The sequence below is a fragment of the Maylandia zebra genome, linkage group LG1, assembly GCF_041146795.1.
Source record: "Maylandia zebra isolate NMK-2024a linkage group LG1, Mzebra_GT3a, whole genome shotgun sequence".
Lineage (NCBI taxonomy): Eukaryota > Metazoa > Chordata > Actinopteri > Cichliformes > Cichlidae > Maylandia > Maylandia zebra.
The window spans coordinates 16,152,045-16,168,895 of NC_135167.1; the positions used below are offsets into that span (position 1 = coordinate 16,152,045).

At 37.4% G+C, this 16,851-nt stretch overlaps 1 protein-coding gene across 1 annotated transcript in view; it reads left to right on the forward strand.

Moving 5' to 3' along the window:
* The window catches only part of LOC101487496 (CUB and sushi domain-containing protein 1), a 457,578-nt gene that overhangs the window by 311,253 nt on the left and 129,474 nt on the right, over positions 1–16,851 (forward strand). The window contains exons 15-18 of the mRNA XM_024803309.2: positions 5,442–5,582; positions 9,345–9,466; positions 9,599–9,671; positions 10,770–10,908. Of these exons, the coding sequence (XP_024659077.2) occupies positions 5,442–5,582; positions 9,345–9,466; positions 9,599–9,671; positions 10,770–10,908 (475 nt within the window). The remainder of the gene's footprint in view (positions 1–5,441; positions 5,583–9,344; positions 9,467–9,598; positions 9,672–10,769; positions 10,909–16,851) is intronic.

A 16,851-nucleotide genomic window follows, 5' to 3' on the forward strand; every position in this document is an offset into this window, starting at 1 on the left:
TTTTCCCTGGAGTATTCACCATTACTGCACCCAATAATTGTTTTTCATAAGGTTAGCTACTAATTGAACATCCACTTTTCACAGATTATGCTTATTAATCGGTTATCGGTTCTTGGGCTGATGAACACAAACAAATATTTACAAAGATTTATTGATGCCAATTCATTGCCGATGATTGATTGGCAGTGTCTAATTATATGTCCTCATGTCACATAATCAAATGTCTAAAATATCATTGAATTATGCAGCAGAGGCAATCACTCAAACTCTGCTTTTATGCCTTTATAGAAAAGAAATCAAATTTCTATTCACTGAAGGTTTTATATCAACTTGACACTTATGAACTTGCCTTCTTTTGTATTTCTGAATAAAAGAACATGAAATCACAAATGGCAAACAAAAGTGAACAAAGGAACCTCCGTAATAACCCATAAATCCTCTGAGTGGGGCAACAGCAGCATGAAATCCATGCAAAAAAAAAAAAGATGACACTTTGGGCTACATTTTGAATGGCATGTAAATGGTTAACTTAATCAGAAAGCCATTATTGTCATCTAATATAAGAGAAGATAGTGACAGACTATTACAAAGGCTTTTCTCTAAATCTCTCCACTTAGATAAGATAACGTAGGATCTTGGCACTCTTTTAGCTATTGTTACGTTGATTCTATTTCCTTCCTGGTCTCTTGCCTATCAATGTAATAATGAATAAGTGAAAGGGCTTTTGAGTTGCTAGAGACTAAAGAGGCTGGCACTTTACAACTCAGTTACTGTGTAGCTTAATTGTGTCTAAGTGCATTGAATCCTAAAATTCAAGTCAAGAAGGAAATAAAAAGAAAAGTTTCTATGGGAGTGTTGTGAAGAACAGCATCTTTATCAGTGAAGTGGTCTTGAAACTCCCTTTCTGTCCCTTGAAGTGATGTCAGCTGACATTGATTTCCATTGCCATCTCTGTTACCTTTAAAAATTCATATGAATTTCATAAAGTCAATAGTAAGAAACTGTCAGTTTTCAGGCTTTTAGCGATCGTCAATACATTTCATCTCATTCCAGTGTATCTGTTTATATCTGCACTTTTAAAATAGCCAACTAAAAGAAAAAACCTACACATATGCATTGTAATAGCTTTTTCACCTCAAAACCTGTAATCAAAGCATCAGCTGGTTCACTGGAATGTCAGAAGATTAATACACTTATTGACCAGAAAAGCAATTACAGCAGCACTTCTCACCTCCGCAGAAGAAATTGCTGCAGAAAAAGAAAGTGACCAAAACAGCAACTTTAGACAAACATTACCTCCATATTTAAATGAAGTTAAAAATTGAGTAACATCTGTATTAAAAGTTTATGTACAAGCAAAAGGCAAAAAAAGAAGGTTGCTGAAAAGTCAAAATAATGATAATGATGTTCAGCATCCATACCAGCGTGCATATGCTATATGTAGTGTTCCTTTATAAATCACCTTAAAAATGTTCCTATATTCCACCCAGGCTTGTCCAACAGATCAATAAAAATCCCTCATGAAGACTGCTGCAGATACAGGACAGTGACACTGAGAGAGTGTTGGCTGCTGCTGATGCTGTAGTTACACTAAACAGGAAATTCTTGCAATTTGAAGTGGTGAAACATGGAGGTGTGCTGTGCTACACCATACGAGTGTCAAGATCCTGATTGAGGCATGCAGACCATCGCTTCCTGTTTGGTATTATGTAAGCGTCTAGACACAGAAATAGCTGAAAAAACAAAACACATTCTCAGTATCTGCAAAATCATTGTTTAACTCTACAAATTCACCAAGGGTGGGGTTTTTCATAGATGATTGTGAAAGCTGATGGAAAGATGTACGGTGAGAAGGCAGAGTGTTTGGCAACCTGGTGTTGCCATCGTGCAAGGCCACGATGCTTCAAAAGACAGCATATGCTCGCCGAAGCAGTTTTATCCAAATAATATCATCAGAATCTAATATAATCTAAGAAAATGAAATTCATAATTGGTGAGATTTAAATAGTATTTCCATTTTCAGTGCTCTCTTTGCCACGTATATAAAATAAATAATTGTGGATATTTGTAAAATATATATATATATATATATATATATATATATGTCATTTCATCACTTTCAGTTGAGAAATAAATTACAAGGTGATTTTCTGATATGCCCTGCCAGACTTTCAGGAATCTGCCACCTGATGCAATCTGGCATCATCCTCAGTATTTAAGCCAAACCTTGTGCTCCACAACTGACCAGGACTACTGTGGGGATCACGCAATTTGACTCTTTCATCTGAGTTCTGCAGATGTGCTAATGCAATGTGTTCGGTTGTGTAATAATAATAAAAAATGGATCATAGTTTTAAATGGTTACAAATGGAGTTGACGTGTACATTACACTATAGAGATGTTCTTATGAAATTATTATTGTGCTACAAGCAAAAGCACATGATCACGCTGCTGGCCTAAAATAAGTCACATTGCAGATTTATGCGATATATGTTTAATATTTATTGAAATTCACCACGTGATAAGGGATCATTGTAAAATTTCAACATTTGTGTTTAAATCCCTCCAGTCTCTGCAAAGTTTCCAATGTATTGGAATACTTAAGCACAATGTTTTAGGTATCTGTAATTTACTTAAGTAGTTTTGACGTGTGCAAAAGTCGGGGGGGGGGGGTATTTTTTTCCACAATACCCGGAAACAGGTATCCTTAAGTTGTGGTTGCAGTACTTCGGCATCTATCTACCCTGCTGAAGAGGAGCCCTTTTTTTTAAAGGGCAGGTCATTTCAAATTATTGTGAGTTCAACAAAGATCAGTGTGTTTGCGGATGTTTGTTGAGCCGTCGCCGTTGCATTTGAAATTTGTCAATTGCAGAGAGGTTTGTCGTACAGTGTGTTGCTAGCTAAAGGTCCAGCTGCTGTATATCCCAGAGAGAGAAAAGATAGAGGGCTAACTTCACTCAGAGATAGAGAAAGATAAGAAACACAAGGGAGGAGAGGAAGAAGAGAGGTCAGATTTATAGGTAAGGACTACTCAGTGGTCTTTGAATATGTGACATCATGCTTTTTTCATATTGTGAAACATGCTGTAAATCAAACTGAGTGGACTAACTGTGTAATTTAAAGGCTGCAAAAAAAAATACAGGTTACTGCAGAATAAACAGGTTAGTTGGCTGTACTGTGATGGATTTAAAGTAAAGAACTGTGTGTGACTGGTGCACAGTATCTGTGGTTTCATGCTCAGAGTTGGGTTACATCAAGTGTAGCAGAGTAGATTTTAGATGATGATGCTTAGATTCATTGACTGAAATCCACCTTCATACCAATTTTATACCATTTAGAAAAAAAAAGACAGCCAGTCAGTGTAGAGGATAGAAATCAGCCAAGACAACTCATGAAACATCTGCTGACATCTAGTTGAATTCAGTTGTGTATGTCCACAAAGAGCAGGAGGTCAGCTGACCACAGTCTGTACACTAAGAAAATCTGTTGGAGCTCTTAATAGAAATCATTGTGAGTTATGATTCTTTTGTCCACACTGAGCATTATCTGCACCTGCTGAATTCCACTTGAACCATTGACTATACACATTTTCCTGTTTCCTGTTTCCTCTGAAGAGCTACTTTTACTTTCTTACTTTGAAAACATTTCAGAGCCTGTACTTTTTTTCTTTTACTTACTTGTACTCAGTACAACTTTTACTGGAGTATTTTTAACAGTAGTGTTTGTACCGAATACTGTATAAAAAGTATTAAGTGCAGAATGTCTGTACTTTTTCCATCTCTGTATAAAGCCCCTTTATTTTTGTCTTTGTAGATCCATACGTTCCCATACTTTTCTTTAAAAGCCTGTTTGTACCACTGTGGTTATATATCTGGTTCAAAACATAAGACATTGAGCCACATGAACAAGGGAAATTTATAGCTGTCCATGACCACAATAATTACCACCTGTGTATTTCTCTTACCCATGCACCAGAGACTGCAGATGTTTCCTGTGACTTGTTATATTCTTTCATTACCATTTTGGGATCCTTTTTTATAGAGTATATGTACATATCCCAGTGATCTCAACCTGGAAAGTTGCTTTTCTATGTGCTGTAGTCCAGTTTTTATGACACTCCCCCCTGATTCTGTCGTTGCTGCTTGGATCACTGGGGAGCGCACTGAAGAGTAGAATATCTTCTTCCAAACAAAAGTTTATAACTACTTTTTGCAGTAAATGGTCTGATGCTGTGACACAAATGTCTTAGACAGACCTGAGGTGATGTATGATTACAGCAGTACAGGCGAAGGGGTGGAAGTTTCAGACTATTCAACTCATATAGAGTGCGTCCTTTTATGACTGTCTAGTGATACCTCAGTGTTGGAGCACACTGAAACATACCAGCTAAGTTATGCTATTCATTGCAATGATGTACCCTGAGGGGATGATGAGTACTTGGAACAAGATAATGCTCCTTCCCATGGTGATGGAATTGTCCGGAAATGCATGGTTCAATACTCATTGAGGTGCAATACCATCAATGACCCAGACACCACAGTCACCTGATATTAGTCTCTTGGGCATTCACTCAAATGCAGCATCTGTACAAAAGAGCTTCTATGTATCATCTTTTGGCAAGCATGACACACTAATGTGTGTCTGGTTTCCTTTTATACTCGGATCTTCAGGTTTCTTGCTTGTTATTTGGATCAATGCGATAGTGCACAGGTGTTGCTTTCATGCTATGAGTGTTCAAAATTGGAAATTGGAAATAATCTTCGAGATAGGTGTCCTCGGGATAATGCCATTTTTGTTCAGTTAACAAGTTAAAGGGTCATGAATGAATGCCTTTCTTGTCGCTCTGTACTAGGCATGTTTACATCTAGTACTATTTAGTAGTAACTGTTACTATACAGTGCATTCAGTATGGACTACTTTTACTGGAGATTTCTTCCTATTTTTTTTTTTTTGATGTTGTTGTTGTTGTTTTAAATTCTAAGCATGCAGAGAAGCAAGTTATCCTTCAGCGGCCTATAGTTAACATTGACATTTTAACAGACTTTTCTTGTTGTTCTCATTAAAACTCACAACAGTTGTTAGGCTTTACCAGGACCAGCTTAATCATTTACATTCATTTAGATTGTCAGTTATTTGAATGTCAATAATTTGTCACACCATGAATACATTTCATACTTTGGCACTTCTACTTCTAATGCTTAAATAAAGCATTATGTGCTTATCATGCATATTAGTAAGCATTTAGCAAGTGTGTCAGGAACTGCTAAATCATCTCAGTGTTTTGTTTTCTCTTAACCCTAATTACACCTAATTCACCTCTTTGAGCTCCCTTGGGATGAGCCTTTCTCTTTCCAAGTCTGGCCTGATTTTATACAGGATAAATTAGATAAGCAATATTAAATGTCTCTCTAAAATAATGTTTAAATTGTGCTTGATTTTAGGTCTGTCTGAGCCAACAACATTTGGGACATTCTCAGGAAAAGATGTTCCATCACAGATCGCCTCAAACGGTCACATCATGAGACTGGAATTTCAGTCTGATCATTCAAATACTGGGAAGGGCTTCAATATCAGCTATACCAGTAAGTATCAACTACCTACTTATTGCTCAGTCCATTTGTTGTTTAGGCCGTAGTAAACACCCTTAGCTTACTAAGTCACTGGGGGAAAATGTGCAATCTCAACCAGTTGGTGAGCGGTTACTGGAGGTTGCAAACAAAGAGACTAGTCAGTAGCCCACTGGCACTAGGAAAAATCTGTGCTTCTACAGTGGTCCCTGGAGACTGACACTAGGTGAAATCGGTTGCAAAGTGGTATGAATTGTGCACTGAAAACCTTCTTTGTTGCCTGCAGATTACTGTGATTGCTTGTAGTTTGCATGGAAGATGCAGATTTGTCTGCAAAAACTCAGAAACTCTTGTGAAAAGCATGATGAAAACCAGAAATGGATTTGCATTGAAGTAAAGATGCACCATTTGAAATGTGTTGGTGGATGTCCTCTATTTCGGCTCTCTGCTGCAATTTTTTCCCATTTTTCAGCTACTCCGTGAGTAGTTATTGAGTATTAGCAGAAAGATCTGTGTCTTCTGTGCATACTGCAGTGACTATGATAGTCTACTAGTCACAAAGAGGATTTGGGGTAGCAGCCTCTTTGCAACCAACCAAATATCCATTAAGATCTCTACCAGCGTACTACCTCATTGTTGTATTTGAATTTGGTTTAAATTTTTTTAAGTAACTGTCATTTTTTTACCAGCAGTTCTTCTGACAAATGACAGCATGTTGTTTTGACACTTTGACAAATTTTTATTAAGAATACTTCCAGGGTCACTTCAGTGGAGTTTTGATAGCAGAAATTTGTTAAACAATACGGACATTCCAACAGTAAAACTGAGATGCAACACTTCTACCACCATGTAATCAGAGACAAAAGCAGAAATCAGTTGTCAACATACTGCTATACATTATGTTCTAGGGTAGATCCTAGCGAGTGTCCCTTTTTTTAAACAAATGATTTACTGATTATCAAGCTGAGTATTGCTATGTAACTCAATGCACATCTTTAAAACATATAAGCTACATTTACAACTAAATTCTGAGGATTTGCTTCCGGAGCTTGTTGTATAGCTAGTATCTTCATATACTAGTTAAGATCCATATTAAATATAGCTCAGAGTAAAATACCTTTTCATATGCTAACCACCTCAGAATGGCACTTCGTTATGATTAATATAATACCGACATCAGCATTACTGCACCTGACGTTACCTTAACCTGTCCTGTTTGACTTCTTCTGCTTGACTGATCCTATATGGTAAATGGCCTGTATTTGTACAGCGCTTTACTAGTCCCTAAGGACTCCAAAGCGCTTTACACATCCAGTCATCCACCCATTCACACACACATTCACACACTGGTGATGGCAAGCTACATATGCATATCTTACTTTCACCCAGTTAAGCCTGTCCCATTGTCAGAGTTTGAACCCAGCTACTCCATCCTGTATATTTATCCACTCTAAGCTGAACTAGTTCTGCCTGAGTGATTCAGATTCATTCAGTGTGATTACCATGCACTTCTGCACCATTTCACACACTGCCTCCCAAATGACCTTGTCTTTGGCTCTTCCTTTAGAGGTGGCATTTGACAAATGAAAATAGTGTGTGTGTGTGTGTGTGTGTGTGTGTGTGTGTGTGTGTGTGTGTGTGTGTGTGTGTGTGTGTGTGTGTGTGTGTTTTTTAACCTAGTGAAAAAAAACTGAGCATAATAAATAACAAAGTGTACTATTTCAAATCCTAACACAAATGAAAGGTTTGATGCACCTCAAACGAAAAATTAATATGTAGTTAAATAAAAATCATATTAAATTAAATGCCTCTCAAACTTTTTACCTGGCAGAAAAGAAAAATGCTGAAATACATTCATATAGTTTTTAGTGGTGAAACTTTTTGAAAATGTAATTTGAAAACCTGATGACATAAATTCTACACTGGGACTTAAAAATATCAAACATATTGTGCTGTTTCAGTAATTTGGTCTATTAACATTTTAATGCATATATGAATATCAAGAGGTTATGCTGTGGGTATATTTATATGAATTGTGTTAGAAACTCAAGAATGAATGCAAGACTGTGCAGTTATTTGGTGAAAGCGGTGCACTGGGAGCCAATAACTGTTCGCAGATTTGAATCTATCCTACAAATAAATTGATCCTATATATTATGAGGACATCATGCGTAAAAATGTGCTTTAGCCTATGACAGCTAAGGTTATTAATGATATATTTAAAATGGAATATATCCAAATTCTGTTTTTAATCACTTTCAGAGGAAGATGATCATTTCCAAAAAACAATTTTGACCTTATATATGTTCACTTTTTGTTTCTTTAACAATTTGTTTTAAACTAAACCATACTTTGGGCAAAAAGAGACTGGACTCACTATTGTCCCTTGAGGTAGAAAGTGGAACTACTTGGGTCTAGCTCAGTGGTGTCCAAACCCAGGCCTCGAGGGTCGGTATCCTGCAGGTTTTAGATGTGTCCTTGAGCCGTCACAGCTGATTTAAATGGCTAAATTACCTCCTCAACATGTCGTGAAGTTCTCCAGAGGCCTGGTAACGAACTAATCATTTGATTCAGGTGTGTTGACCCAGGGTGAGATCTACAACCTGCAGGACACCGGCCCTCGAGGCCTGGAGTTGGCCAAGCCTGGTCTAGCTGGTTAGCCTGCTAACTTTAGTGCATATTGCTCCTTAATGTCAAAATTCTTATTTCCTCACTAACTACAGCTAATCTTTAAAATGTTTACATCTTACTAACAAATGGTTTACTCAAAATTTTAAATTACAAAATGCATTCACTGTAAGATGCATAGTTATTCTTATCTGAGGTCAACTATTGAGTTCATCTTTTCTCTGTTATAGCCGAAATATCATTTAGTTTTTATTTTTTCCTTTTTTTTATGCCATATGTTTCTACCTTTCCCTGTCACTATGGCTTCTTCTTAGCTTCTTCAGCCTTAGTTGGCCTTTTTTTCATCTTCTACTGGGTTCAAACCAATGACTGTATTGGTTTAAACATATCATTTGAATATTTTGTATGCTGGCATTTCGTGCTTTTTCTCATACGTATCTTCTAGTCTTTTCTTCCTCTTCTATAATATCAGGTTGTTGAAGGAGTACAAGGGCTACTTTATCTGTGTCTGCCTTTGGCCTATATAGTACTTTCTCTACATGCATATTTGAACACATATTTGAATACTGCTACAAGACTGTATGTAATATACAGTATGTGTGCATTTTTGTTTGTGTACCTGCCATTTCCCTTGTGGCTCTCATTTTTTTCCCTACGTCCTCTCCTTTCTCTCACTGCTCCCATTTCCCTCCATCAGCAGCTAATCAACCTGAGACATGTCCAATCACTGGGTGTGTGCTCTGGGTGGGATCAGGTTAATCTCTGGAATGGGGATAATATAAGCTTAACATGACAAGGTTGAGTCCACATAAAGATAATTCCATTCCCATATTTCCATATCAGTGGAGATGTCACATTCACTGACAGTGATACAGCAGCGGTTTCATTTTTTTCCTCTGGCAGAACCAATTTTTCGGTATTAAAATAAATTGAAAAAACTGGTAAAAACTGCTCAAATGAATAAATATGCATACATATTTTGAACCACTTAACCAGAGTGTAGTTGCAATCTGCCAGCTTTCTCTTTTTTTCAGATTACATCTTTGTTCTTTCCTTTTCAAATTAATTTGCCTTTGTTTGATACAGTAATTCAATCTTATGTGTCTTAGCCCCAGTTTTAACTTTTCTCTGGTTATTTTCTCTCTGTAGCATTTGGTCAGAATGAATGTCATGACCCAGGAGTCCCAGTAAATGGTCAGAGGTACGGTGACCAGTTTCAGCTTGGCAGCTCAGTGGCGTTTCGCTGTGATCAAGGATTCATTCGGACTCAGGTAATAATCATTTGAAAGTATCATTATCACACTTTTTAACACAATTTTGAAATGATTGTCATAATCGGTGTCCATAGTTGTGTGGTAAAACCTAGTATAAATGTAACCTTTCTTTAAATCGTGTATTTCCAGGGGTCCGATCAGGTCACCTGCATTATTCAGGATGGAAATGTTGTCTGGTCTGCAGCTGTACCTCGCTGTGAAGGTAAACCTAAGCAGACACCTACACATAAGAACTGTTTACTGTATATAGGAGTATAATGTTCCACAAAACATTCAACTATTTTAGCGATTACCATACAGCTCAAGTGTGTTTATGCACCTTTGGAACAATTAAATTTTCTCTTTTAATTGATTTTAGGCTTGCAGTCTGGACACATCATTCTTTCTAAAGAATAATCTTTAAATGAGACTGGCACATGTTGTACCAAAGCTTTTCAGGGACACATATTCATTTATTTAGACACCGAAAGACAGAGATGTACTATTAGGACAAAATCAAATTGAACATGGGGGGGTCATCTTTTTAACTATGGAGTACGAGAGAATATCATCTCTCCTGTTCTTGAAGATCCCATCCAAAAAAACTGCTCCTTCAGTATGCATTCTGTGTTGTTTTTTTTTCTTTTCTTGCTGAAAGTCTGGATTTATGAGAGCAATCAAATAGGCAAAGGTATGAGCTACTTGAAAAGACAAGCCACTGCAAATTATATGTTGTAGCAATGAATAATGAAGAAACCATGAATTCCAGGTCTGGAGTTTTTTATGTTTAATTCAGGTTCTAGACAGACTCAAAATGAATAAGAATAAAAACCGAACATGATACGATGTCTGATATTTCATTTTATTTGAAAGAAACAACTCAACGGGAGATAATTATTGTTTTTTAATGTGTCATAATTGAAATTTTGGAACTGAGCTATAAAGTAGTGACGGTATGTGCCAGTGTTGCTGCCTGCAGCTTGTGCAGGGAAACGGAGAGTTATTTTTTGGCACCATTTGACACATAAATATATTTAATTCCTCCTATAAATTATAATGTGATAATTATTTTGGGCTTTTTCAAACATCACTAACTCAAAATTGCTTACTGTAGCACATGATGGGCTCACTGTAATTTCTGAAGGTAAATGTTTATGTATGAAATATAGAAATTCAGAGTGGATTAGAATGATAAAATAAACAGAGCAGACAATTAATCTGCTAACTTAATGAAATAGGAGCAATTTACAGACATTTACAAGGAGAAAATGATTAATTTTATTTCCTGTGGTTGTGTGTGGGGGTCTTTGTTTCCATCCAGCTCCCTGTGGAGGGCATCTTACAGCTCCTACAGGTGTTTTGCTATCTCCTGGTTGGCCCTCCTTTTACAAAGACTCTCTGAACTGCCAGTGGGTGATTGAAGCACAAGCAGACCATGCTGTAAAGATACACTTTGACAAGTAAGTGTATTACTCAACTATGCTGTTGACTGATTTGTCAAATGTGTTTGCTCAAAAATTGTTGACATTTGACTGTTAATGGTTAGATAATATGGTACGGTTAGGGAGTGCATTATTTAGTTAATATTTTACTTGGGCAGTCTTTCACATGCAATATAAGGTAGTCAGATATAGATGAGGCTGGTGAGTTACTGCTGCAGTAAATGATTAATGTTGGCTTTTTACATTTTTTTTCTTCTGGAAACAAGCCACAGACAGATGCAGTGTAGCCTGAAACTGCAATAGCAGAAATTTGTCTTTTTGAAATGTGACGTACACGCCGAGTTATCTTCATCGCCTATGAGACATTTCATTTGTGGACGATTCAGCATACTTCTTCTGAAGCAGAGGCTAGTTAATTTTTCATTTAGCTGGTCAGATATAATTATTCAGATACCGCGTTGTTGCAGTGTGTCAGTAGCTCCCAAATCTTGGTTTCTGTTCAACTAGATAGGTTGGTGACATACAACATCCTTTTTCTGGATCATCTACTATTTGATGCTTAGACCCAAAAATCGACTGATTAGGCCCTGTAGCTCCAACTTAATGCAAATGGGTTAATTAGTGTTTAAGTGTTTTAGCTATTTAATAGAATAATTCAATTCAATTCAATTCAATTTTATTTATATAGCGCCAAATCACAACAAAAGTCGCCTCAAGGCGCTTCATAGATACAGAGAAAAACCCAACAATCATATGACCCCCTATGACCAAGCACTTTGGCGACAGTGGGAAGGAAAAACTCCCTTTTAACAGGAAGAAACCTCCGGCAGAACCAGGCTCAGGGAGGGGCGGCCATCTGCTGCGACCGGTTGGGGTGAGAGAAGGAAGACAGGATAAAGACATGCTGTGGAAGAGAGACAGAGGTTAATAACAGATATGATTCAACGCAGAGAGGTCTGTTAAAACATAGTGAGCGAGAAAGGTGACTGGAAAGGAAAAACTCAATGCATCAAGGGAATCCCCCGGCAGCCTACATCTATTGCAGCATAACTAAGGGAGGATTCAGGGTCACCTGGTCCAGCCCTAACTATATGCTTTAGCAAAAAGGAAAGTTTTAAGCCTAATCTTAAAAGTAGAGATAGTGTCTGTCTCCCGAATCCAAACTGGAAGCTGGTTCCACAGAAGAGGGGCCTGAAAACTGAAGGCTCTCCCTCCCATTCTACTTTTAAATACTCTAGGAACAACAAGTAGGCCTGCAAAGCGAGAGCGAAGTGCTCTAATAGGGTGATATGGTACTACAAGGTCCTTAAGATAAGATGGGGCCTGATTATTTAAGACCTTGTATGTGAGGAGCAGGATTTTGAATTCAATTCTGGATTTAACAGGAAGCCAATGAAGGGAAGCCAAAACAGGAGAAATATGCTCTCTCTTTCTAGTCCCTGTCAGGACTCTTGCTGCAGCATTTTGGATTAGCTGAAGGCTTTTCAGTGAGTTTTTTGGACATCCTGATAATAATGAATTACAGTAGTCCAGCCTGGAAGTTATAAATGCATGAACTAGTTTTTCAGCGTCACTCTGAGACAGGATATTTCTAATTTTAGAGATGTTGCGCAAATGGAAGAACGCAGTCTTACATATTTGTTTAATATGCACAGCAAATCCAGCATGTCCAAATTAACACTGTCGGATTTGATTTCAACACTGTTGAAGTGTCTATATGGATCCACACCAGAGAGTGTTAATTTAACTCTTTTTGGAGAGTTGGTACGTTAACTCTGATTTAGTGTTAAACACCAAATCTGTCTGCAGTTGATAATTTAACACTTGGTGTTAAGAGTTTATATATTAACTCTCAAAGAGTATTTTAGTTTAACTACGTAAGAGTTATCTTCTAATTCATTCTAAAAAGCGGGAATTTTACTGTTCTGAACTTCTAGAAATTTCTTTTGGAAATAAACATTTACTAAAAAGATGCAATGGTTTTTGAAAAACATTTATTCTGAACTGTGCACCACAATTTCAAAACATTTTCTGAAAGACGTAACAGTGTACATGTTCTCACTTTCATTAGAATTTTGTTTATCAAAAGGTCTGACATGGTAAATGCAAATAACAGCATTCTCATCACTTATTTCTTCAATACAATATGCATGTCCTTCATTCATCCCTTTGTGGAACTTCAACGCACTTCTGCTCTCCCCCATATTCCATCTTCACAAGCATATCCTGTGCGGAGATTGAATAAAAATTAGTTGACACTAATTAATGGCACAAATAATCCAGTAAACAATTGCAGCACAGTAAAAAAAAAAAAAAAAAAAGGAATCCTCTTTGAGCCATTACTTGTGTAAAGTATTTTCCCAAAAGACAAAGACACAGGCAACAGGTAATACTGAACTAAATGTAAAACCTCAACCTTTTTAATTTTTACCTAAACCGTGTGCACAAAACTCTGGAGGGATCTAAATGCTAACGTAGAACCCAGTCAGGACGTCAGCTACTGCTGTTTGCTCGTGTTTTTTTTTAATTTTTTTTATGGGCGATCGTTTTCAGGCTTCAAGTAGCACCATTATACCAACATTTCACATTCTAGACATTGTTTTAGGTGTATTTGACCAAAAGTTTGACTGAAAATTCACATGCAAGCTTTTTTTTCAAGGCTGTGGTATTTGCACGCAAACAATACCTTTCAGCTAGCTAAAACAGAATATTATGCTATCACCGAGCAACATGGCTAATGCCTTTCACACAGCTTTGTCTCAACTCCAAAGAGCCACAGAAGTAAAAGCTCATAATAATAATAATTGAAACAATCTTTGAAAAAATGACTTACCAAGCATGGCAAACAACTCAAATATGTAGAGCAAAATGTTCTGAAACGGCTTCACTTCAGCTTCGATTGGAGCCGTGCTGGGGGCGGAGTCTGTGAATTTACTCTGTTGGTGTCATAGCCCCTGTAGGAGTTCAGAGTTAAGAGGTCAAGAGTTAATGTTTCCATTGTAACACCTCCAGATTTGACAGAGAAACACTCATTTTTAACACTCGATTTTAACTACTATCATTTTACACCTCAGAGTTACATTAAAAGAATGTGACTCTGCTTAGAGTAAAATTAACTCTACTTTTGCAAGAAGACCATTAACACCAAAACATTTAACACTTTTGAATTTGCTGTGTGTGCATTGAAGGATATGTCCTGGTCAAAAATGACTCCAAGGTTCCTCACAGCGTTACTGAAGGCCAAGGTAATGCCATCCTGAGTAAGAATCTGGTTAGATACCATATTTCTAAGCTTTTCAGGGCCGAGTACAATAACCTCAGTTTTATCTGAATTAAGAAGCAGAAAGTTAGCGGCCATCCAGGTCTTTATGTCTTTAAGACATTCCTGCAGTTTAACTAATTGGTGTGTGTTATCTGGCTTCATGGGTAGATAGAGCTGGGTGTCATCTGCATAGCAGTGAAAATGTATGCTATGTCTTCTAATGATGCTGCCTAAGGGAAGCATATATAATGTAAACAGAATTGGTCCTAGCACTGAACCCTGTGGAACTCCATAATTAACCTCAGTGTGTGAAGAGGACTCTCCATTTACATGCACAAATTGGAGTCTATTAGATAGATATGATACAAACCACTGCAGTGCAGTACCTGTAATACCTACAGCATGTTCTAATCGCTCTAATAGGATATTATGGTCAACAGTATCGAACGCTGCACTGAGGTCTAGCAGGACAAGCACAGAGATGAGTCCACTGTCAGAGGCCATAAGAAGATCATTTGTAACCTTCACTAAAGCTGTTTCTGTGCTGTGATGAACTCTGAAACCTGACTGAAACTCTTCAAATAAGCCATTCCTCTGCAGATGATCTGTTAGCAGTTTGACAACTACTCTTTCAAGGATTTTTGATATGAAAGGAAGGTTGGAGATTGGCCTATAATTAGCTAAGACTGCTGGGTCTAGAGATGGCTTTTTGAGTAAAGGTTTAACTACAGCCAGCTTGAAGGCCTGTGGTACATAGCCGATCATTAGAGATAGGTTGATCATATTTAAGATCGAAGAATTAATTAATGGCAGGACTTCTTTGAGCAGTTTTGTAGGAATGGGGTCTAAAAGACACGTTGATGGTTTGGAGGAAGTAATTATTGAAGTTAACTCAGAAAGATCAATTGGAGAAAAATAGTCTAACTTAACATCAATGGTACTAAGAGTAGCTGTAAATAATATTACATCTGTGGGATGATTATTGGTAATTTTTTCTCTAATGATAAAAATTTTATTTGTGAAGAAGTTCATGGAGTCATTACTAGTTAACGTTAAAGGGATGGTTGGCTCAAAAGAGCTCTGACTTTTTGTCAGCCTGGCTACAGTGCTGAAGAGAAACCTGGGGTTGTTCTTATTTTCTTCAATCAGTGATGAATAGTAAGATGTTCTGGCTTTGCGGAGGGCTTTCTTATAAAGCAGCAAACTATTTCTCCAGGCTAAATGATGATCCTCTAAATTTGTGACACGCCATTTCCTCTCCAGATTACGAGTCATCTGCTTTAGGCTACGTGTTTGAGAATTATACTACGGAGTCAGGTACTTCTGATTTGAGACCTTAGTTTTCACAGGACCTACAGTATCCAGAGTCGTACGTAGTGAGGAGGTGAAATTATTAACAAGATAATCGACCTCTGTTGGGGTAGTGTTCAGATAGCTGCTCTGCTCTATGTTGGTACAGGGCATTGAAGATGATAACAGTGGGTGGATTATATTCTTAAACTTAGTTACAGCACTTTCAGAAAGACATCTACTTTGATAAAGTCTACTCTCCACCGCTGTGTAATCAATTATTGTAAATGTAAATGTTATCAGGAAATGATCAGACAGGAGAGGGTTTTCAGGAAACACTGTTAAATGTTCAGTTTCTATGCCATATGTTAAAACAAGATCTAGAGTGTGATTACAGTGGTGGGTGGGTTCTTTTACATTTTGAGAAAAACCAATTGAGTCTAATAACAGATTAAATGCCATGTTGAGGCTGTCATTTTTAGCATCTACATGGATGTTAAAATCACCCACAATAATTATTTTATCTGAGCTCAGAACTAAATCCAATAAAAAGTCTGTGAAATCAGAGAGAACTCTGTGTAAGGCCCAGGTGGACGATAGATGATAACAAGTAAGACTGGTTTCTGAGTTTCACAGCTGGGGTGGACAATGTTAAGCATCAGGCTTTCAAATGAATTAAAAGTCTGTCTTGGTCTTTCATTAATTAATAGGCTGGTGTGAAAAATTGCTGCCACACCGCCCCCTCGGCCTGTGCTTCGAGATTTCTGGTAGTTAGAATGACTCGGGGGTGTTGATTCATTTAAACTAACATAATCATCCTGCTGCAACCAGGTTTCTGTAAGGCAGAGCAAATCAATTTGTTGATCAATTATTAAGTCATGTACTAACAGAGACTTGGAGGAGAGAGACCTAATATTTAATAATCCACATTTCACTGTTTTACTCTTTGGTCCAGAGTACTGTATTGTTCTTTCTTTGTAATTGTTTATATTTAAGTTGTTTGTTGCTGGTTTTTAGTTTGTTTTTTTTGTCTTTTTGGAAGCTGACACAGTCTCTATGGAGATGGGTTTTTGGGGGGGTAGCAGGAGGAGAGAAGCTGCAGAGAGGCATGTAAGACTGCAACTCTGCTTCCTGGTCCCAACTCTGGATAGTCATATTTTGGGGGGTTTAATAAATTTGTCCATATTTCTAGAAATGAGAGCTGCTCCATCCAAAGTGGGATGGATGCCGTCTCTCCTAACAAGACCAGGTTTCCTCCAGAAGGTTTGCCAATTATCTATGAAGCCCACATCATTTCTGGGACACCACTCAGACAGTCAGCAATAGGTGTGACTGATTGATTGCTTACATATCAGTCAAGTTTCTTATATGGTAGTACTTTGTTATAGCTCAGTGTTTTGTTTTGTTTT